Raw genomic sequence first — 25,170 nt, forward strand, 5'->3', positions numbered from 1 at the left:
CAATTGATACTGCGAAGTCTATTAAGGATTTCTTTTGCTTAATTTTTTTACTTCAATTTTCATTCGCGGCTCAAATTGTTACTGCGAAGTCTAGTTCGGATTTCTTATGATAAATTTTTTTACTTCAATTTTCATTCTCGGCTCCAATTGATACTGCGAAGTCTAGTAAGTATTTCTTATGCAAATTTTTTTACTTCAATCTTCATTCTCGGCTCCAATTGATACTACGAAGTCTATTAAGGATTTCTTATGCTAAATTTTTTTACTTCAATTTTCATTCTCGGCTCCAATTGATACTGCGAAGTCTAGTAAGGATTTCTTATGCTAAATTGTTTTACTTCAATTTTCATTCTCGGCTCCAATTGATACTGCGAAGTCTAGTAAGGACTTCTTATGCTAGACTTTTTTACTTCAGTTTTCTTTCTCGACTCCAATTGATACTGCGAAGTCTAGTAAGGATTTCTTATGCTATATATTTTTACTTCAATTTTCATTCTCGGCTCCAATTGGTACTGCGAAGTCTAGTAAGGATTTCTTATGCTAAATTTTTTTACTTCAATTTTCATTCTCGGCTCCAATTGATACTGCGAAGTCTAGTAAGGATTTCTTATGCTAATTTTTTTTACTTCAATTTTCATTCTCGGCTCCAATTGATACTGCGAAGCCTAGTAAGGATTTCTTATGCTAGATTTTTTTACTTCAATTTTCATTCCTGGCTCCAATTGATACTGCGAAGTCTAGTAAGGATTTCTCATTCTAAATTTTTTTTACTTCAATTTTCATTCTCGGCTCCAATTGATACTGCGAAGTCTAGTAAGGATTTCTTATGCTATATTCTTTTACTTCAATTTTCATTCACGTCTCCAATTGATAGTGCGAAGTCTAGTAATGATTTCTTATGCTATATATTTTTTTAATTCAATTTTCATTCACGGCTCCAATTGATACTGCGAAGTCTAGTAAGGATTTCTTATTCTAAATTTTTGTTACTTCAATTTTCATTCTCGGCTCCAATTGATACTGCGAAGTCTAGTAAGGATTTCTTATGCTAGATTCTTTTACTTCAATTTTCATTCCCGTCTCAAATTGATAATGCGAAGTCTAGTAAGGATTTCTTATGCTATATTTTTTTTTACTTCAATTTTCATTCCCGGCTCCAATTGATACTGCGAAGTCTATTAAGGATTTATTATGCTAATTTTTTTTTTTTAAATAAATTTTCATTCTTGGATCAAATTGATAATGAGAATTCTATTAAGGATTTCTTTTGCTTAATTTTTTTACTTCAATTTTCATTCGCGGCTGAAATTGTTACTGCGAAGTCTAGTAAGGATTTATTATGCTAAATTTTTTTACTTCAATTTTCATTCTCGGCTCCAATTGATACTGCGAAGTCTAGTAAGGATTTCTTATGCAAATTTTTTTACTTCAATCTTCATTCTCGGCTCCAATTGAGACTACGAAGTCTAATAAGGATTTCTTATGCTAATTTTTTTTACTTCAATTTTCATTCTCGGCTCCAATTGATACTGCGAAGTCTAGTAAGAATTTCTTATGCTAAATTTTTTTACTTCAATTTTCATTCTCGGCTCCAATTGATACTGCGAAGTCTAATAAGGACTTCTTATGCTAGACTTTTTTACTTCAGTTTTCTTTCTCGACTCCAATTGATACTGCGAAGTCTAGTAAGGATTTCTTATGCTAGATATTTTTACTTCAATTTTCATTCTCGGCTCCAATTGATACTGCGAAGTCTAGTAAGGATTTCTTATGCTAAATTTTTTTACTTCAATTTTCATTCTCGGCTCCAATTGATACTGCGAAGTCTAGTAAGGATTTCTTATGCTAAATTGTTTTACTTCAATTTTCATTCTCGGCTCCAATTGATACTGCGAAGTCTAGTAAGGACTTCTTATGCTAGACTTTTTTACTTCAGTTTTCTTTCTCGACTCCAATTGATACTGCGAAGTCTAGTAAGGATTTCTTATGCTAGATATTTTTACTTCAATTTTCATTCTCGGCTCCAATTGATACTGCGAAGTCTAGTAAGGATTTCTTATGCTAAATTTTTTTACTTCAATTTTCATTCTCGGCTCCAATTGATACTGCGAAGTCTAGTAAGGACTTCTTATGCTAGAATTTTTTACTTCAGTTTTCTTTCTCGACTCCAATTGATATTGCGAAGTCTAGTAAGGATTTCTTATTCTAGATATTTTTACTTCAATTTTCATTCTCGGCTCCAATTGATACTGCGAAGTCTAGTAAGGATTTCTTATGCTACATTTTTTTACTTCAATTTTCATTCTCGGCTCCAATTGATACTGCGAAGTCTAGTAAGGATTTCTTATGCTAAATTGTTTTACTTCAATTTTCATTCTCGGCTCCAATTGATACTGCGAAGTCTAGTAAGGATTTCTTATGCTAAATTGTTTTACTTCAATTTTCATTCTCGGCTCCAATTGATACTACGAAGTCTAATAAGGATTTCTTATGCTAAATTTTTTTACTTCAATTTTCATTCTCGGCTCCAATTGATACTGCGAAGTCTAGTAAGGATTTCTTATGCTAAATTGTTTTACTTCAATTTTCATTCTCGGCTCCAATTGATACTGCGAAGTCTAATAAGGACTTCTTATGCTAGACTTTTTTACTTCAGTTTTCTTTCTCGACTCCAATTGATACTGCGAAGTCTAGTAAGGATTTCTTATGCTAGATATTTTTACTTCAATTTTCATTCTCGGCTCCAATTGATACTGCGAAGTCTAGTAAGGATTTCTTATGCTAAATTTTTTTACTTCCATTTTCATTCTCGGCTCCAATTGATACTGCGAAGTCTAGTAAGGACTTCTTATGCTAGACTTTTTTACTTCAGTTTTCTTTCTCGACTCCAATTGATACTGCGAAGTCTAGTAAGGATTTCTTATGCTAAATTGTTTTACTTCAATTTTCATTCTCGGCTCCAATTGATACTGCGAAGTCTAGTAAGGATTTCTTATGCTAAATTGTTTTACTTCAATTTTCATTCTCGGCTCCAATTGATACTACGAAGTCTATTAAGGATTTCTTATGCTAATTTTTTTTACTTCAATTTTCATTCTCGGCTCCAATTGATACTGCGAAGTCTAGTAAGGATTTCTTATGCTAAATTGTTTTACTTCAATTTTCATTCTCGGCTCCAATTGATACTGCGAAGTCTAGTAAGGAATTCTTATGCTAGACTTTTTTACTTCAGTTTTCTTTCTCGACTCCAATTGATACTGCGAAGTCTAGTAAGGATTTCTTATGCTAAATTGTTTTACTTCAATTTTCATTCTCGGCTCCAATTGATACTGCGAAGTCTAGTAAGGATTTCTTATGCTAAATTGTTTTACTTCAATTTTCATTCTCGGCTCCAATTGATACTACGAAGTCTAATAAGGATTTCTTATGCTAAATTTTTTTACTTCAATTTTCATTCTCGGCTCCAATTGATACTGCGAAGTCTAGTAAGGATTTCTTATGCTAAATTGTTTTACTTCAATTTTCATTCTCGGCTCCAATTGATACTGCGAAGTCTAGTAAGGACTTCTTATGCTAGACTTTTTTACTTCAGTTTTCTTTCTCGACTCCAATTGATACTGCGAAGTCTAGTAAGGATTTCTTATGCTAAATTGTTTTACTTCAATTTTCATTCTCGGCTCCAATTGATACTGCGAAGTCTATTAAGGATTTCTTATGCTAAATTGTTTTACTTCAATTTTCATTCTCGGCTCCAATTGATACTGCGAAGTCTAATAAGGACTTCTTATGCTAGACTTTTTTACTTCATTTTTCTTTCTCGACTCCAATTGATACTGCGAAGTCTAGTAAGGATTTCTTATGCTAAATTGTTTTACTTCAATTTTCATTCTCGGCTCCAATTGATACTGCGAAGTCTAGTAAGGATTTCTTATGCTAAATTGTTTTACTTCAATTTTCATTCTCGGCTCCAATTGATACTGCGAAGTCTAATAAGGACTTCTTATGCTAAATTGTTTTACTTCAATTTTCATTCTCGGCTCCAATTGATACTACGAAGTCTAATAAGGATTTCTTATGCTAAATTTTTTTACTTCAATTTTCATTCTCGGCTCCAATTGATACTGCGAAGTCTAGTAAGAATTTCTTATGCTAAATTGTTTTACTTCAATTTTCATTCTCGGCTCCAATTGATACTGCGAAGTCTATTAAGGATTTCTTATGCTAAATTGTTTTACTTCAATTTTCATTCTCGGCTCCAATTGATACTGCGAAGTCTAATAAGGACTTCTTATGCTAAATTGTTTTACTTCAATTTTCATTCTCGGCTCCAATTGATACTGCGAAGTCTAATAAGGACTTCTTATGCTAAATTGTTTTACTTCAATTTTCATTCTCGGCTCCAATTGATACTGCGAAGTCTAATAAGGACTTCTTATGCTAAATTTTTTTACTTCAATTTTCATTCTCGGCTCCAATTGATACTGCGAAGTCTAATAAGGATTTCTTATGCTAAATTTTTTTACTTCAATTTTCATTCTCGGCTCCAATTGATACTGCGAAGTCTAGTAAGGATTTCTTATGCTAAATTGTTTTACTTCAATTTTCATTCTCGGCTCCAATTGATACTGCGAAGTCTAATAAGGACTTCTTATGCTAGACTTTTTTACTTCAGTTTTCTTTCTCGACTCCAATTGATACTGCGAAGTCTAGTAAGGATTTCTTATGCTAAATTTTTTTACTTCAATTTTCATTCTCGGCTCCAATTGATACTGCGAAGTCTAGTAAGGATTTCTTATGCTAAATTGTTTTACTTCAATTTTCATTCTCGGCTCCAATTGATACTGCGAAGTCTAGTAAGGACTTCTTATGCTAGACTTTTTTACTTCAGTTTTCTTTCTCGACTCCAATTGATACTGCGAAGTCTAGTAAGGATTTCTTATGCTAGATATTTTACTTCAATCTCTATTCCCGGCTCCAATTGATTAAATAAAACTCATAAAAAATTAGTAAAACTTAGAAACTCATTAGTCAGCCAAAAGAAGTTCAATTTTGTGTTTCTTTGATAAAACTAGCAATGAAACAATCATTGCGATTACACCTCCAAAGTAGATATTCATTAATGTGTTCAAATTACATGCTCTATTTCGGGATGGGAGTGGAGCTATACTTGTAAGAATGGTTATCAATAAACTATAAAAGATTCGCGGCAAACCCTTGATAAAAGACTATTGGCAAATCTTATATTTAATTATATCTGGCGCCTCGTATTTAGGAATTAAAAAAAGACTATCAGAAAAGGATACAATTTTCTTTAATATTTTGGACTTCGTTATGGGTATCATTTTCGAAAATCCGTCCCTTAAAATAAAAAATTCAAGCACTGAATTGAACATATATATATATATATATATATATATATATATATATATATATATATATATATATATATATATATATATATATATATATATATATATATATATATAACTGATACCCAGTATTCAAGTTCTAATCATGTTTATCATTTCTAGAAGGGAAAAAAAATTTTTTAAACGATACATAAAAATATTTGTAGTCTTAATAACTATATCTTATAATTATTCTTAGCAATTGGAGGATTCTCTTAAGAGAAGGTTTCTCTTAATAGAAAGCAGCCAGATGGTCATCAATAACTTCATTTGAATATTTCTGTGGTTGCCATTTTGTGTCATCATTTTCTAGTCGGGAGAAATGTCTTTCATTTATGATTTCGTTTATCATTTATCTCATCTATCATTTATTATTATTTACAAATACAAGATTCCATTTTAATCATTTTTTGCAATGCAAAATTAAATACAATTTTAAATGCAAAATTTTAATTATTCTACGTTTTCAATTTAGGTACCGATTCGGATCAGTCAATTGTATCAGAACCTTCTCCTAGCACATCGAGGAAGAACTGTGAAACAGTTGAGCAAGAAGAGCCAAAGATGGCTGCACAAGAGCCTGCTGTAGAGCCAGAAACTCAGGTAGCAAGTTCACCACAAATTGTGCGAAGAAGACGAACTTTACAAAGGGATCTTGGAAGTGTTCCAAAATTAAATATACCGCCAGCTGATGCAGAATTAAGGTTCGTCAGTTCAATTGAAATTGCACCAATATACAAAAAAGCTATGTGTGGCATAAGTAATTAAACTCAAAAGACAACACTGGCTTTATACATATAAACAAAATAAAAGAAAGGAGTGGACACTTTTTTTTCGAAATTAAAAAAAAAAACATATACTGATACCAAACAAATTGAAAACATATTAATTATACTTTCTTAATCAGTAACAGTATGAGAAATTAACGCTATGTTACTTAGAAAACATCGAGGTAAATGTATTTCCTGTTTTTACAGGTAAAAAAAAAATATGGCACTGGACCGTACAGTCCCTACCGGTGGTGCTGATCTCCGTTTAATCTCCCTTCAGCCAGGAAGTGCAATGAGGGGTTGATTGCCACCCATCCTGTGCTTTCACACACCCTTCCTGTTTACCTTCCCTAGATTTCCCAAGGTACTCATTTAGAGCTGGGTCGACTCTGACTGAGCTTACAGAGTCTCGCCACTGACTGCCGTTCCAAACCAAATAACTTGCGACGCCAGGACTCGGCCCGCTGTCTTCACGGACAAAAGATTTCAAGTTAAGAGTGCCAACCACTAGACCAGGACGGCTCTTAGCTCAATGTTGCTGCACGGCCCAAATATATTTTGGTACCGCTGTTTACTCTGACACTGCCATTGTTAATTATTGTCGAACTATTGGAATAATTTAATTGAAACAGGTTTGCCCTGTTTGTTCGTTGTTTTTTTTTTTTTTTTTTTTTTTTTTTTTTTTTTTCGTGTGACACATGTACCAGTAACATGTTGTTTTCGGGAAGAAAAAAAGGTAGCGTTTTTTTCGTTTTTGCAATATTTCCCAGGATTTTCCCCGTGATTTCTTATGTGTTTTGTATGATTCTCCTGTTTATGGTTTTTTCTGAAATGTTATTTTTTAAGTCGAGAACTTAAATTCGTGAGTGGTGGAATTTGCAACGTCTTATTTAACTAAGCAAGACAAGTTAACATCTATAGTGTATCATGTCCTACTTAAATGCAGCCAAACTCGGGAAAAAATGTGGTACATTTTTTTAGCTTCGGGATTAGCGTCTGCGGCAATTGAGGGGCATTTTGCATGCACGAGGTCCGTACACAGGAGTTGGGGGGGGGGGTATTATCAACAACATTTTATGCTTATGGTATCACTATTATACGTTTAACAGCCCCTTTTCCAGAAGCAAAGCTTCCATATGCGGCGAGTATTGCTGAAACGTAACAAAATTTATTTCTGTTGCAGCATATCCCTAAGTGAGAATCGTGAATTGTCTCCAGTAGAAGAAGTAGCCTCCACGACATCTGTTGATATAAGTGACAGCATAGAGAGTCCACCTTTAAGCACCCCTGACAGCTGTTCTCTTCAGAGAAGCAAGTCTATCAGTTCAGCTACTTACTTGCCTCATTCTTCAAGTCTTAAAAAAACAAAATCTATGCTCCGAAGTCCTTCGGGTAATGGACTTTCACTCATGATACCTGCAGGTAATTCTAAATTTCAGTATTTTCAGTGGCCTTCTTTTAGGAGAGGGGTTTTTGGGTCCAACCTACAAAGGGGAGCAATTTCAATCTCCTATTCATCTCACTCTTCAAATCTTAAAAAAGAAAAAATCCATATTCTGAAGTCATTCTAGTCCTGGACTTTCGCTCATGATGCCTGTAAGTAATTCTAGATTGTACTTTTGCTTGTTTTCGGTGTTGTTTCTCGGGGAAAAGATGTTTCTCTGTGTCGTTTCTCTAACTATGCGGAGGTTCTATCTACCATGAGGAGTAATTCTGCTAGCTCAGACCCCTACTCGTCTCAATATTCAAGTCTTGAAAAACTAAAATCCATGCTCCGAAATTCATTGGGTAAGAACTTTCATTCGTGATACTCTAACTATACTGCTTAGTTAGTTTTTTCTTTTCTTTTTCGGTAATGTTTATGGAAATAGGGGTCTTGGGATCTCATCTCATTAAACGATCGATTCTCATCAAAGGATATACTTCTAGAGAGTTTTCAGACATCAGAAAATTGCTATAGGCTATGTTCTATGATTTAGAATTTTCAGTAAAGATGTAGCTACAGTTACTTGAATTATGATCAGTAAATAGGGCACCGCATCCTTCTCGATTCCTATATTGAACCAGAAAAAAAACTGATAAGATATGTGGAAATCTCGATGTATTTTAATTGAGGGGCAAAGAGGTAGCAGGAGTAACATTAGATAGAAATGAGCTAATAGAATGAGCCAATAAATGAGCTATTAGAATGAGAAATGAGAAATAAGAGCTTCTACCCCTCCAGGGTAGAAGCTCTTAAATGTCGACCATTGCCTAGTCATGAAATTTAGGCCGGGTGTCATAAAAATTCGTATGGCTGACAAAATTTTAAATTTGCTTTTCTCACCCCATTGACTCTGTTTATTAAAAAAAACAGCTTTTTCTTTTTATTTATTTTTTGCTTAGAAACGTTTATATCTTCCATTCAGTTTAAATATTGTACATATTTAGTATGATTAAAGGTCAGTATATTTATAGATCGCTTGTGACTTTATGACTTATTCAATGCTCCTTTACTCTGTCAAAGTGAGTGGGATTGAAAGGAGAGGGAAAAGATAAGAACAAATAAAGAAATAGGACTTAAGGTCAGTGAAATTTTGAGAAGAAAAAAAATATGTAGATGTTTTGCCGGTAAAAGCAACAAGCCAACCCTGTAGAAATCTTTAGAATAAAAATAAATAACTGGAAAAACAACAACAAAATCTAAAGTTAGTACATACTTAACAAAGATGGATTTCATCGTTGAAGGTTTATTTTTGTTTGTAAGAAATTTGAAGGTTTGATTTAAATCACGGCCCGAGTTCGAGAGAAGATAATTGTATATTTGAAGTTTTATTTTATTTTGTTGCAGTTTCATTATAAATTTTGTTTTCTTTGGGCTGTCAAAGATTTTTTCTTGTGTTTTTTTCTTTTCTTTTGGTTGTTCAAGATTTTTTCTTGAGCTTTTTCTTTTTTTTCCATTCTTTGCTTCGTTCTACATCGTTTGTTTTATTCTTTAATGTCTTTTTCAGATATATCCTTCATATCTTTTATTCTCTTTAAGTTTAGGAAGTCTTAATGCGTATTCGACTAGAATATTCGTGACACTTCGTTCTACCCTAAATTTCACCGGTACTAAGTATCGTTTCTTAGTCTCTTGTTGTTGTTTTTTCCTTCGTTTTATGACAGTTGGTTAGTTCGATTTTGGGTCTTTCAAAGTGATTAAATTAAAATGTTGTAAATAATATATTCCCTTGGTCTCTGTCTTTCTTAGTTTCTTGTTCGATTTTTTCTTCATATTTTCAATATTTAGTTATTCTTTTTTGTCATTCAATCTACTGTAACTCGTAATGTCGTAATGACAAGTTGCATTACTATGAGTATTATTTTCTTTTTTAATTAAGCAAACCGTAAATACTTGCCTTCACAAAAATCAGAACGCAGAACTCTGCTGTTTTTTCCTGCATAGAGCACTTAAGGGATATGCAGTTCAGATAATATGATGTATGAAGTCTTAGGATGAGTTTATTAGTTTTTATTAAAAGGCTTTTTAAGTAACCTTTGTCTCGATTATTTTTAGATGATGTTTCAGTTCAAAACGTCCAGTCCCCAGGTGGTTCTAGCACACCCAGCTCTCGTGACACATCTCCCTGTAGAGACCTTTCACCAATTATTACAAGTCTTCGTCCACCGTTGATTCTTCGTCGAGGAGCCAAAGGGTTTGGGTTTACCCTAAGAGCTGTTAGAGTATATATTGGTGACACCGACTTCTATACGTTGCACCATTTAGTTCTGGTAAGCAGTGCTTTGTCAAAATAGGCTTTCAAGTTACAAGTAGGTGTGATTGTATATCTTTCAACACCAAATTTTAAAAGATGGATGGTCTAATATTCTATACATTGCAGCATTCAGCAGTCGTAAACCATGCCTTTTTTGTTTTCTTTTTCCCCTTAAAGTGCCAATGAAAGTGAAATCTGATTGCTTGAATTAATTAATTGGAAATTTAGAAAATATTTTTGTATTGATGTCTTTGGTACTTGAGATCATATCATTAATTGCAGACATTATAAACCAGTAATGGATTTGGACTTAGAATTAAAATATTTTGGAGTTTTGTGTGAAGGAGGTGAAGCTTCAATATCAAAATAGATTGGATAGAGGGGCTGTGTTTACAAGTGAATCAACCTTAGGTGGCTTACTGCTGCTTTGAGTTTTACTAACTGTAGATATCGGTCAAGCAATTTTGAAGCACTATTTCATTACCCATTGTAAATTACGGATACCATCAAACTTGAAAAAATAGATAATTTTCTTGACAAAACACTGATTGGATTTGGTCACTTAAATTTTGTATTTTGTTCCTATTTGTCCCTAGCTAGATTCCTTATTGCCCCTGTGTGTTATCCCTAGTTACAAGGCTTTTCTTAAAAATAAGTGAGTACAAGTATTTGAATTTTAAGCGATAAATAACAATAGGGCAATCCAAAGGAATTGAAATTCAGAGACGAAAGAAAATAACAAAATGAAAAAAAAAACAAAAAAGGTGAAAAAACGTGGATTTTGTCAGCCAGTGGCGAACCACGAAAACGAAGAAACAAAGCAAATATTTCGACAAGGACCTCCGCCAAGTCGTCCTCAGTGCTAAACAAAAAAGAAAGAAAATAAAAAAGAAACCAACGAAAATCGAACCTTTCGAAGTTTGTCTGACAACGATCGAACAAAAACTAAATAAGAACCAGGTTGGAATCAATGAAAAATAAATTTACCAAGATGATTGAGCAATAATCCTTTGTTTTGCTATAGCTTTAGCTGGTCTACAAATTCGCAGCTTCATTTGATGTGCAAATAGGCTCTCTCAAGTTAGATCAGGCGAAAATATTGATTGAGTCCTTCAAAATTAAATTGTTATAAATTGGGCTTAATGAAATATCTCCAGTGTCTCTGTTTATTGCTAAATTTTGGTTTATGTATTTTTTATTTTTTTTTCTCAATTACCTCTTTAAAAGATGGTGGTAGGCCATTTACAGTAGATATTAAGTTTGCCTCGTCAAAAAGAACCCGATATGTTGGATTTTCAAAAATAAGCAGGGCCAATGCCGAATCAAAGTTGTCATTTTTATATTACAATCTCAGGGACTTATATATTGAAATGTTTTGTTTAGGAAAAAGTTTACCTATTTGTTTATGGCTCCTACCAAAGTAAAATTTACCACCTGAAGACGGGATTCTGTAGACACCCCTATCCAGTAAAGGGTCATTTTTATCTTTTACTGAGTTGAAAAAATGTTCAACTTTTTGTTCGGTTTTGAAAGAAACAGAGTTTTTTTTAAAAACATTTCCAAGTTTATCGTTAAGTTTTGGGATGTACGGTAAAGTGATGAAAGTTTGTTTTACAATTGCTGGGGTACCTGAATCAAGGGGGACGGGCTCCCTATTTTCTTGTTTTATCTTTTTTAATCATCTATCTATGAGATTTTCTATAAGTTTTATTGGGTAACCATTGCAGAATAGAATATCTTTGATATAGTTTAATTCAGAATTTATATGATTACGAGAACAGGTTTTTAAAACTCTGTCGACTAAAGAGATTATTACCTCTCTTTTCACTGAAGGAGGGTGATGTGAAGAGAAATATAGATATCGATCATTATGGGTCGGCTTTCTGTATATAGAAAATTCAAGGCTAGGAGTAGTTTTTATAATCAAAAAATCCAAGAATGGCAGCTTAACTGAATCTTCGAGTTCCATTGTGAACTGGAGATTTGAATCAAAAGAGTTCAAATGTGCCAAAAAATCTCTTAGAGAGTTTTGTCCATGTTCCCAAACAGAAAGGATATCATCAACGAAACGAAACCAGATATAGTGTTTTAAGTGGCCACTATTCAAAGCAGATTGTTCTATGAAATCCCTGTAAAAATTTGCCAAATAAGGAGACAAAACAGTGCCCATGGATAGGCCCATGATTTGAAAAAAAACATTTTTCCGGAACTTAAAAAACGAGGAGAACTTGTTGCAAAGACGAACAAGGGTCGTTACTGTATCAATTTCCAAAGTTTTGTAATCTGACCAAGCTGAATTTTCCTCTAGTTATCTTTGTAAGATTTCATTACAATTATGAACATCACATGAAGTACATTTTGAGACTGGATTAAACCTAAGTTAGAAAGTATTTTCTGTTGCAATTTGATTTTTTAATTTCTTAACAGGATCTATGGAATTTTTTATATAGGATTTCTGTGTGCTTAAAAGAGGCTTAAAAAATGGTGGCTAAGAAACTTCCTATACCCTTAGCTGGAGAACTATAACATGCTACAATAGGACGTAACGGAAAATCTTTCTTATGGATTTTAGGCAGACCATAAAACTTTGGGCCTGAACAACCTTTGGGGTAAAATTTTCTGTACATTTGAGGGGTAATTAGTCTACGGTCTTTTAAAATTCCTAGTTCTTTTCTCACCTGCTGTGTGTATTTGTCCGTGGGATCAGTTTTTATTTCTTTGTATTTTTATCCATTAAAAGGTTGTTAACTTTCATTTCATAATATGCAGAATTCACAATCACAACTTTGTTTCCCTTGTCTGCTCTTGTAATCACTGTGTTTTTATCTTTTTTTCAAGTTTCGGAGTATTTTAATTTCTTCCTTTGATTGAGTTGAAAGCAACAAAGATGGCCTATAATCAAGAATACTCTTTATAATTTCACCTCTGAGTAAGTCTGGATTTTCGACTTCACCATGAAAGCTAAAAGTAACAGACTCCACGCCCGTAGTAATTTCTGATGTATTTACGTGTGTTTGAGCCATTGCAAATTTTGGTCCTTTTGACAAAATACTTAGTTCCTTGGATGTAAAAACCTTACAGGATAGATTTTCCAAAGGAGGGCCAGGACAAAGTCTAGGAAGGAAAATTCGTGTTTGTTGAAACTGTTGAAATTCCAGTTTTAACAATTTTTCCGATAAACGAGTTTTTGCTAAATGGAATACGTGTCGAAAAGACCTTTGTGATATATGTAAAATTTGGAGAAAATCTTGAGCGGATAAAGTCTGATATAATAAAGACTTGAAATTTAATATTTTATTACTAAGGAAGTATCTTTTGAATCTATGGTCTTTTAAGATATGTGTTAAAGTTTTGAAACCCATTCTCTGGATAAATGGGCGTATTACTTGACGTATTTACGTCAAGTCCAAAGGAATTGGGTGTGAAAAATAACGGATCAAGTTTTTGATGATAATAATCAGCATATATAAAGATAGTTAATGTATAATAATAGATTTATAACGAGCAAATACAATAAAATGATTAAATGTGTAATAATCGAAATGTACCTTTTTAACATAGTATTGTCACCTTTGGTAATTTTGTTTCTGAAATTAATTGAATGATTCCTAAGTATATAAAAGTTTGCTAATTTCTATTTTAAAATTATTAAAATAATCCGATTAAAGATGTTCCTATATTTAGCTAAATTGTGCTATATTTGGTTATATATTTTCTGCCTGTTTATTTTTCAGAATAATTTTTTTTTTTATAATTAGTATTGGGATATAGTAATGTTTTTTAATATGACTTAAGAGCTCTCCAATAGGATAATTATTATTATAATTATTTGTTTTTATAAATGGTATAGGTAATAAAAGGTAAAGAATACAGCCGTGTACTTGGTGGGAATTGGACTAGGTTTCATGGGCAGGGGAGTGACAAACCTAGAAATCGAGTTTTGTGTTTTTGACGGTTACTTTCTTTGCTGAAGAATTTTTTTTAGAGCTCTAAGAGTTGTAAGATACTGTTTTGATATCAAAACTTAATTTACCAGCTGCTTATAAAACTGAAAACTGAAAATGGCTTTTTGTAAAAAGCAAACGTATCTTTATAACCAGATTTCTTAAGAATTAAAAAGTATATTTTTTTTTGTATTCCACAGAAAACTAAGTGTTTTTATTGTTTTTTTTTTAATGTCATATTTTTCAATAAATCACATAATTTCGTGTGCTAATTTTCATGTCTACTTTTGGGATTGATTGTTTAATGATTGCTATGAAAGCCAACATAATGCTAAAACAATTTCAAATTGAGAGAATATTACTTTTCGGTAAAAATAGTATGATTTGTAAACTAACTCATTCAATATCAATTCTTTTTGTTTGCTTAGTTTAGGGTGGGGTGGTTTAATTGTTTATGATAATTTTTCTTCTGTGTCTATCTATGTTTAAAATGATTCTGTATTTATATTTCAATCCAATACATAATCCCGATTTCATAGTCATTATTACTGCTACTACTACTACTACTACTAATGACTCACTGGAGCACCAAGCCGCCTGAGTCCAACACAGCTAAGCACGCTCCTCTTCCTTCCCAGTCTATTCCTCCCTCCTACCAAGAAGTTCCAACTTCTGTGAAGGCCTTCCTCACGATATCCTCCTACTCTATTCGAGGACCTGCTTTTCGTTGGGCCTTAGATGATTTTTCGAAAAGGACGATCTTTGCCAACCTGTCGTCCTTCATCCGCAGAACATAGCCAAGCCGTCTAAATTTTTCTCCCATTATAGCCCTAAAACTTAAACGAATTTTTTGAAGAATTTGGTGAATAGAACCTTTTCATAACGAAACCCAACTTTTTATCGACCGGGCGTTTACTTTGAAATTCTACGGTTTAAAATGTACAAGGTTAAATTTTCCGCATTTATATAGTCAAAGGACAACGTGTTGTGGAGTGGGGTTTTATGACTCGCTAATATAACTTAATTAAAATGATTTAATCAATTGTGATATATGACAGGTCTTGTTCACGAGTGTCCAAGTCCTGAGCTACTTACGATCTTGCGTGAGCGAAGCGAGGTCCATCAAAGAGCCCTCAAAGCGCATTTTTTGTTTATTATGTTATTAATCTAAATTTCTAATGATTTTTTTTGTTCGCGCTTTCTCCGAGTATCAGTCGATCAAGGGGTTTATTTCAGAGTGAGGGGGGTTGGGGCTATTCTAAAAAGAATAATCAGATTAGTAAAGGGTACTTGTTACTTGTCTATTATAGTCAATAACTGGATTTCAATTACCGATTTTAGAAAGTTTTGCAATCAATAATGAGCAACTACTTACAACAGACTACTGTCCGTCTCTGGTCTAAGTATTTTTATCATTTAATACTTTTTTAATTCTACATTTAATTCTTGCAAAATGTTGACGAAAGAACTAATTATTACTGTTTCTCCTAGAATGTTGACGAAAGAAGTCCCGCCTTTGAAGCAGGCCTTCGACAGGGTGATTTAGTTACGCACGTAAATGGTGAGCCTATCCAGGGTCTTCTTCATACTCAAGTTATGAAACTCTTATTGGCTGGTACTGATCATGTGACCATTAGAGCAACTCCACTGGAACAGACATCTATTCGTGCTGGAGGTCGAAAGAGGGAGGTTTCTAAGTCAAAAATGGCAAAACGTTCGCAGCAAGCGTAAGCCTCTTTTTGGTTGTTTCTGTCTTTTCATTTTTTGCTTTTCTTTATTTTGAATCAATGTGTGTTTTTGTTTTCTATGTAATATAAGATTTATTTGATAAAATAGTCAGCTACAGAATGGCTTTAGCCACCAAAACACAAGATATTGGTTCTCGCCAATTTTGAGATTACATATTTATTCCGACTTGTAATTGCTCAAAACTTTTTTTGCTCATGATTTGTTTTATTATTTAGTGGTTTATATTTTAAAGAATGCTTACATATTTGTTGGGGGGGGGGAGAGGGGGAGGGACCAGAAGCTGAAGTATAGTGCTCGTTTGCCAGAAATTAGTCCCCTTCATTAAAACATAGCGTGATTTTTTCACTGCTTGTGCATTCTTGATCATGGGAGTGAAGGGGGATGGGCAGCTGCCCCATTTATCATCTCCTGTGGGTATCTGTTTATGTGTTTCACTCAAAACGAACAAGGGGGAAAGATCGAGATCGAAATTATTAAGAAGTGCTTGAAGTCTGATCTTATAATTTTGTGTCAGGGGGGAGCCCTGAGGTTAAATTTATTATCACTTATTTTGAAATTAGGACTGATGCTCTTGTTTAATACAAAGAATGTTTGTTTATCTTTTGGGAGTGTAAAGTGCTTGGGATGTTCTACTGCCATGTGGTTTAATTTTCGGTATAGACAAATTCCGTTTTTGTACTATATTATAAATGTGGGAAATTCTCTATTCTAGGAGAGTATTGACCGGGAATCATATCCGAAGAGTGCAGCGGAGTGATGGATCAGACAGGCGTCGGAAGACCTCGCTCTTTAGGAAATTGAGTACAAAGCGAGCAAGCGCTGAAATCCAACAGGTAGTTCTTTTTTTTCTTTTTTTTTACCACTTTATGTTAATCCGCTTGAATAAAAGATTTGTATGAAGGTGACTTTGTAAAACCAGGAAAAGTAAGCTTTCTTCACTTAAAGCTCCATGTAAAATTTAAAATTAAAATAGGATTAAAATCCTAGGCCTAAAAAGACTTGATGCCAAGCGACACCAGCTTACAATGTCCTTTGGACAGAAGCTTTTGGCGTCAAGCAGGCATCGAGGCGTGCTTCCTAAACTGGCACGAACAGGGTGCGATACAGGTCACCAGAAGGAACTGGAGCCTTTTAAGCCCGCGGTTATCAACCGATACAGATTGCCTTTTTGACAATATTTTATGCCTCAGTTTAATAAGAAAGTGACAAGAAAGTGTGAATATTTAAATTATATTTTGTGTCTAATTTAATACAAGTTATTTGACATAGTAAATTCGTATCGTATCGTATCATAAATTTTGGTGGCCATGTAAATTTTTTACAATTCAAATCTACAAAGGAAAATACTTCAATATTGTAGGAAGCTTTTTAAAGACAGTATTTGTACAAAATTAACACGCATTTCAGAATAAAAATAGATCAAATTTCTGTTTTGAAAGTTACGATAAGTTTAGCAAGATGCCGCTTCCAAGCCTTTTCCAGGATTGCCTTCTTTTTTTTCTTGGAGCAATTCATAAGTTCACTGGCCCTCTGAAACTCGAGGAAATGAGAAAGAATTTCTGGGAGTCTTCAGGGATGGATAACTACCTCTTGTGCAGCCTTCCAATTATTTCAGTTTAAAGAATTTCTTTTGTTATTGCATTAGTTGAGTTATGTTGCTCATTCGAGAGGAATCGCAGCATAAAAACGAAGAAAATATCATCTATCTTTATTATTTTTCATCCTCGCCTTTCTTTCTACACTTTTCTTCTCTTTTTCTCAGATTTTACTTACTATTTCCTTCGTTTTTATTTTTCTCCTTACTTCAGCCAGCTATGCCTTTGCTCTTCACTTTCACTTTCACTTTGTGGCTGTTCTATGCAAGTCCTCTATAAATGAGACAAACATTTAAATTTTTTGTCTGTTTAATTGCAATAACTGGATTCACGACTATCCCGAAGTCCCAAATAACATGCTTCATTATATTTTAAATTAAACAAACTAGCTCATTTCTTAACATTCTCTTTTATAAGAGAGACAGAAAGAAAAAGATTTTATTTTACCAAATCGCTCACTAAATCTAACAATAAAAATCAAATATTGGCAGTAGATGAAAAACCAACGGCTGTAAAAGCTTTATGGCCTTTTAGGCCATGATGCAAACACCTCCTGCAATTGGCCAAGACCAACTTCCTGTGCAACTCCGAACACGTAAATTATGATTTTTTGTGTGGCACTGTCACATTGATGTCAAATATCAAAGAGGGATGGGGGGGGGGGGTAAATATTCTTTGTGTACTTGGGTAAAGGACGAAAAAAAACTAGTGAGACAATTAAGCTTTAGACTTTAGAGTGGCTTTCCGGGCGCTATTCTTTTTTCCCCTTTTTCTTTATTATTGTAAACACCTTGTGTATAGACTCTTCAACTGGGATTCTGCTTTATAAAGTAAGATACACCGATCTAAACCGCGTTGCTTGTGGTTCTTCAGCAAGTAAAATGCTCTTGGTTTTATGAAAGTCTTACCATTGCCTAAAATTAATTTTGTTTCAATACATCCCGGGTTATTTAATAATAAATAAATGGTGCGTTCCCAATTCCCAATAAAGAAAGATTATTTTATCAAAATAAACAATTTGTTGAAGAAGCACAAGTGAGTCGTCGGCGTTAGGTTGTAAATTTTAACCTTTGAAACTATTTATGGTAAAATTATTAGTAAAGATTTGACAAGGGTCTCTATGTTTTTAGAAAAGTGTCATATCTGCTTTGAGTGCTCCCCAATTTTTATCAAGGCAAACTTTCTGGGGCACATTTGTTAAAGAAATCAAGGCATTTTTTGTTTCTTCGGGGTGAGGGAGACAGTCGTCCCACTAGCTTTCCAGTATAAAGGCTTTTTAAAAAGGATGTCTCATCAGAGATTTTGTATCGCTAGGCTCCAACAGTCAGTAAAATTGTATTGAGAAACCTGAGACGATTAGATTTCTCAGGGGGGAAATTTATTAGCGATTGATGCCAAGAGTTTACCCTGATTATGATTTCAATCCCAATTCCACGAATACTTGTCTTCGTTATGTTATCCAAAACAATTAGAAGACTTTAGGTAGACACGTCTCCTGATCAAGTTCGTAATAGAAGTATTTGCAAATCAATAATTTGCTGTTACCGAATTTCTGGCTTAAAGCTAATAACAAAAAAAAGATAAACGGTTAATCGGGTGTCAGGAAGTTGAAGTTCATTTATCAGTGGTATAGCTAAAAAAAACAAGATCAAATAAGTGTTACCTCCTGTAAAGGGCTCTACTTTTTCTAGTAAAATTACTTTCTTCTTATTCAATATTCAATTGATAAAAATAGTTATTGTTGCTACGGCTAACTCCGCAACTAATTTACGCTACTTTTTATAACATATTGAAACACTAAACACGTTTTATCACACTGGTGTAAAGTCTTTGAAACATAAATTCGAGAAGCCTTTTTCTTGTGTCTCGTTACTAACAGAGTTAGCAATGTATATGTCAACAATAGCTTCTCTAGGGGGTCTTCCGGGAGGGCCACAGCTTATCGTGTAAACGGTTCGTTCCCAGGCCAGTCGAACAGCCAATCGCTGGGATTTCCGATTCTAGAGAGTTGGGGGCCAAGGGTATGCTTTGGAAGGCAGTCCATCTTTCGCCTTAGTCTTAGTTAGTTGTTCTTCTGCTAACTTATTTTCTGTGTATGTCTATTCTCACATTATTAAATAAAGACCATGTACCGACGTTTATTGACTATCTTTGAAATTACGTAAACCGTTACATCAGCCAATATAAAAGGCATATAGAAAAGAAGTAGACAGAGGTTTACACTGGTAAAAAAAGGAACGAATGAATCACTGAAACGATTTGTCCTGCAGCCCATTACTTTAAGATTTTGGCGTACGTTTATGGTGGCTGCAGTGGCATGGGGTAGTAGGGAGCAGTGCTTAACACTCAAAAGAAAGATTTTGCTGGAATAGGTTGTCTCTCCTGGCTATGTCAATGTTTATTTTATTGTTCTTGTACTTAATAACTGTAATTGAATCAAAGTATAAATTGATTTCATTCCAGGTATAAGTTAAAATACCAATGGGGGGGGGGGGAAGATCCCCCCGCAAAGTTGAGTAATTTGTAGAATGCTTCATAAAATTATATCCCCCCCCCCTCAAGGCTGGTCAAAGTTGAAGATCCCCCCTCAAAGTTGATTAATTTGTGGAATGCTAATTATATTTTCTAGTGTCAGAGCTAAAGGTTCGGAATCGTCTTTTAGTCACGGCCGATTCCTGGCTACGACGTGTGATACATCTGCAGCAGTTGTACAGCCTTAAAAGCTTAGGAAGGCCAGTCCCACCACCCCCCCCCTTTTTTTTTTCAGAGCGTATTTTAACGCTTTTACCTTTTGACAGAGTTTTTCTCACGGAATTGAAAATTTGTATTCCGATAAGGGTTCTCTCAAGCAAGGAACTATAAAAATATATTATATTTCCTGTTACAAGCCTGGTTATTACAGACTGTTATTATAAGCCTGAGGCTACCTGAGGCTATTTTCATAATTTTAGGCTTCCTTATGTACAGTCTAAATGTATTTTAAATCTAATGATTTGCTTAGTAGATCAATATTATAAAATAATATGTTGTCTATTCATTAGAAAATACATTGATAGGTTCTTCAACCTCAGAATAATTAGGCTGTAGCCAAGCCCGCTAAGTCTAAGCTGTAGTCTAGGCTGTAGCTCTAAGTCTTTATATACGCGGAAGGGAGCAAATTTGAAAAATACAAAACTATAAACATGTGAAACACATTAGAGTATTGTAAACGCTGACATTTCTGGAGAATCTATTCCCAGAGGCTTTCCTGTTTACCTCTGGTTTTAATTAGATCAAGATGAAAGAAGGAAAATAAGAATATTAGAGGGGTTTTTCCGCCGTCCAATTGTTAGCTAATAATGTTATCTAGCAAAAATTTGTTTGGACAGAATTGTTAGCTAGCAGAAATAGTTAGCTCACAATTCGCAGAAACATGATATTGGGCAGGAAATTCAAAGACAAACTCTGACCAAGATAGTGTTGCTGTGAGTGTATCAGCTTGATAATACCCGACTGACAGCAAAGCTTTGAAATTCAATTAATAGAATATTTCGAAGTGTTCATATCTTATAGAAAAAAATATAACTATTAATGCCAGCAAGTGAAACAAAGGCACAAAACATTTTATTAATTGGCAAAGTACATTGAATTTAGGCGAAAATTAAAACACCAGTGCTTAAGCTTTCCTAAAGTAACTGTTTAGTGCATTTACATAAATTATCACATGTATGGAGGAAGTGGAACAACCTAGTAAAAAATGTAATTTGATCGCATAAGTGAAATAGTTATATTTTTGATCATTTAAAATTGATATGACTACTTGTAAATTTTTTTTTTTTACTGTTTTTTAAACAGAAGAATTAATTTTTTTTTAATGAGATTTCTAAAAACGGTATTTATAAAACATTAGAAGGGGAAAGTAAGAAAAATAAAAGAAATAGTAGCAGTCCTCGATTGTCTATCAATATTGTAAGCGTAAGAAGTGCCCATCTTGCTTATTTTTGAATATTTCATTTTAAATTCTCCAACAATTTCTTTCAACAAGTATTCGATTTGTTAGAGAAATCCTCTAACAATGTTAGCTAACAATTTTTAGTTGAACGGCGGAAAAGCGATTGTTGGGAAAACTGTTAGCTAACAGTTTTCTGTTGGACGGCGGAAAAACCTCTTAGGTTGATAGAATAATTTCATTTGTTAGTGTCATATATCAAGAGGTTTTACAAACGACAAAAATAAAGCCAAACTCAAAATGAGCATTTCCAAATCAATACAATGGCGGAGGAAAAATAAAGATTGTGAAGCACTATCACAACATAACTTTTTTTATATACAAATGGCATAACTTATATAATAATCATTTATTCTCTTCTATAGGTAGCTTATTGATATATAGTAAAAAAAAAACTATACATTTGGCATATAAATCGTTAATTAGGGACATCCAAATTGGTGAGGGGACGCTCAGGAAATTGGCTTCTGGAATATTGAAACTTTTCCCTTTTCCCCGCAATATTTTACGTTTTTCGTATAATTCGCCTATTTTTTGAAGCTGTGTCCCCTCTGAGATAAAATCCTATGTGCGTTTAGTCGTAGCTACGAATTTTTGTCAAAGCGTGATAAGGTATATTAAAAATAATCAACCCGGTAACCAAAAATGTTACAGCAAAAATGAACAAACTAATTTCCCTTTTTTCATGCACTATGGAAAGAGAGTTTTCTTTACTGTGCAAAAAAGGAAAGTAGCGGCCTTTTTTTAAAGAAAATTTTAAATCCACAGCGGAACTACTTCTAGAATCAAGAAAATTTACTCGATTCTCCATACAATTCCGATCCTTTGAAAAACAACTATTATCACTGTTCCGATTTATCGCCTCATTACTACAATTTATCAGGACAGGATGAGGCTTCATTGGTATGGGTTTCAATCTATATAAATTTGAAGGCTATATTTGTAATACCAGATTCCCAAAAAAGAAAATATCTTTAGAGATCGATTTAAAGTAGTGTATTGTGGTGTTTGTAGTATTTTAAGTTCTACGGATCCCTGAGAGTTAGTCTTTCAGGGTACTGTATAGCGTTTTGCTCCAAAATAAAGGGAGTATTTGACTTTTATTTCAATTTGACTTGAAAAAGAAATCAAGGTTTTGAAAGTATATGGGGTTGCAGTATTTTTTTGTGGGGGGGGGGAGGAGTCAGATAGTCTTTAAGCTAGGGGAACTGCAATGATTTTCGCTCCAAGTCTTTTCGAGCTCTCGGAAAAAATGTCAGATATGTTCTTGTATTGTATCGAATTAAGGACGCTTGTTGACTACAAAGTTCCTTGCGTCGGCCCTGCAGCTTGTTGCCAGGGACGGGGCGACATTTTTATTGGAGGGGCAAGAAGGGGCCATATCCGGAGTCAAGGGGCATGGGCGATATAATAGTTATTTTCTCCAAATTATTGGGGGGGGCAACTACCCCCCCCCCGAAACGACGCCCCTGTGTGCTGCTAAACCTGGGTTCGAGCTCTGGGTCCCATATTACCGAGCTGGGATCAAACCCACTTCGCCACCACGGGATATACGATCTTTGGTTTTGAGCATGGCCATATTTACATGTTTTATTTATAATTTTATGTTTATTTTTATTCTATATTAGCACTTACTATCTTATAAATGAATTATCCAGGACAAATGTAATTCCTAGAATTGAGGACTTTTTCAACTCAGACACTGACTTGCAAACTAATAGATCTTAATTATTTCAGCCATATAGTAAATTGCCGTCCTCGGTAAAAGATAAAAGATCCGTATGAAAACTTTCAAAATAACTCACTTTTAATTCCTTCTTTGTTTTATTGCGTAGTATTTAATTATAAGTTATTTTAATGGGTTTTGCTTAGTTTTATCTCTTCTGTTGAGGATGGCAGCCCAAATTTTCGTAATATTTGCATGTCCCTCACCTTAGTTAAAAGAAATTTTGATATTTTGAAGTTATTTTGTTCTTGTATTATGGAAAAGTAGTTGAACTTCATAATTGTTACAGTCTAAATCCTTGGTTTTTAAATTCTGTATAATATCTTCGTTTTAAATGAAATTTTGATTTGAACAATGCCTTCTTTTTAAATTTAATTTAATCCTTTGTGCCTTTTCATTGCTTTTTTATATGTGCTTTGCTCTTTAAGTTGGCTTGACTGATTTCTGTTTTGATCCAGGGTCCTATTTCGGCGCCCGCACTTGTTTCAGAGAGCATGGTTTTTCATAAGGTAAATTACTTTGCTTATTATTTTTATTTTGCCTTTTTATCTCTTTTGTTTTTTTGTTTCATCTGTAAATCTCTATTAATCTTGTCTGTACTTTGGGCATAGTTGAAGAAATCATTTGGAACATATAAGGTGGGCCGCCTTTTTTTTCGGCTTAACCTTTTTAGGGAGTGTGCACTGTATTTTTTAAACCATTTTTTCCTGGTTATCTAATATTAGTAAATGGTACATCTTGTATAAGCGGAGGGGCTTAACTTTGACGCTTGAATGTTAACTTTGAAGAATTACACTTGGTATTACCAAAATCTATACCAATAAAATTATTCTCTATCCCCTTCAATAAAAAATATAATCATGCCAATGAAGACGAAATAGAAAGGGTGAAGGAGGAAATCATTCCCCTTCCCATCTCTCTACCATATTTGACAAGTAAATCTTCTCCCTGGTACAACAATGAAGTCAATAACATAATGTAAATAATATAGTCAAACTATATGGCTATTGTTGAAGTATGATCTGGATCTCTTATTGGTTTATCCCCCAGAAACAATTGATAATGGTGAACTATAGAATTTCATAATATCCTTTGTAGTATTATGTGTATTGGGGCTAGTTGCTGCCTTTGTTTTAATGTATTTTATTCTATCTTTTTCTAGGCTTAATTTATCAACTCTGCTTTTCCATACGCAGAGTCAAATATATATGTATGTGCATGGAATAATGAATTATTGAACTTGAACTTTTTTGATCTGGAATGTCTAATAAATCTTGCCTATAAATTCAAATGAATTTACTGCATATTTCACCTTTATTGGTACTGTGTTACAGGGGTGTCTGGGGGGGGGGGCAGGACACTTGCCTCTCCCAAATATTTTTTTTGCCCCCCTCCCACTAAATTTTGAAAAATAACTTTTGGTAATTTCACTGAAAACGACTTTTTGATATTTTATTGAAAAACAAACAAAATTGTCCTCGCCCCCGCTAGAATTGGAAACTACATTTTCGACCCCCCCCCCCCTCTCCATTTCCATGAATTGATGCGGACAAGAGCAAGAAAGAGACAGACAGAAATTTATTGTTACCAAAAAGAAGAAGAAAAAAGTGCAACTTTAGTTTAACAGCCACCCGAAAGTAATTTTTTAATTACCAAAGAACTGCAAAAAATACTGCTATAAAACTATAATAAAGAACTATAAAAAATATGAGCCATAAAATATGGGTTTCATAGTGGATTTGGAAAAGATAATTAAGGGTAGTTTTTGGACTCCTGTGATAGCGATTCGCACCAAACAAAGGTCACGCTTAATTAAACTCAGATGGTTTTTGGCAAAATATAAAGGCTTACTATTATTTCCATTCTAGTGTCAAAAACCATTCGACACTGTTCAAAGCACGCTTGGTAGACGACTAGTCGTATAAATGCTTCTTATATTGTAAAAATTACAGTAAGTTAGTAGAATATAGTAACCCCCCCCCCCCCTCTAAGAAAATAAGAAACTGTTTTCTTCGTGACGCCTATTTTTAGGCCAAGCCGTTCAAAATTTATTTGTTTCAAATTCCTGGGGGGTCTAGAGAGAGAGAGAGGGAGAGAGGGAGAGGGAGAGAGAGAGGGGGAGGGAGAGAGAGAGAGAGCGAGAGAGGGGGAGGGAGAGATAGAGAGAGCGAGAGAGAGAGAGAGAGAGAGAGAGAGAGAGAGAGAGAGAACATGACGCGGTTCCTAATTTAGCGATAAGTACCTCTTAAATTA

General features: G+C 33.9%; 1 protein-coding gene across 7 annotated transcripts in view; it reads left to right on the plus strand.

Moving 5' to 3' along the window:
* dop (microtubule-associated serine/threonine (MAST) protein kinase dop) overlaps positions 1-25,170 on the plus strand; it is a 256,822-nt gene that overhangs the window by 225,789 nt on the left and 5,863 nt on the right. For 6 of the 7 annotated variants that reach the window (XM_089100465.1, XM_089100466.1, XM_089100468.1 and 3 more), the window contains 6 exons: positions 5,884-6,112; positions 7,362-7,600; positions 9,717-9,931; positions 15,351-15,586; positions 16,321-16,441; positions 23,376-23,426. In XM_089100465.1, coding sequence (XP_088956591.1) covers positions 5,884-6,112; positions 7,362-7,600; positions 9,717-9,931; positions 15,351-15,586; positions 16,321-16,441; positions 23,376-23,426 — 1,091 coding nt within the window. The remainder of the gene's footprint in view (positions 1-5,883; positions 6,113-7,361; positions 7,601-9,716; positions 9,932-15,350; positions 15,587-16,320; positions 16,442-23,375; positions 23,427-25,170) is intronic. The other variant, XM_089100467.1, reaches the window with a different exon arrangement.

Source organism: Artemia sp. Qi Xiang Cuo, chromosome 14, assembly GCF_049724085.1.
Source record: "Artemia sp. Qi Xiang Cuo chromosome 14, ASM4972408v1, whole genome shotgun sequence".
NCBI lineage: Eukaryota > Metazoa > Arthropoda > Branchiopoda > Anostraca > Artemiidae > Artemia > Artemia sp. Qi Xiang Cuo.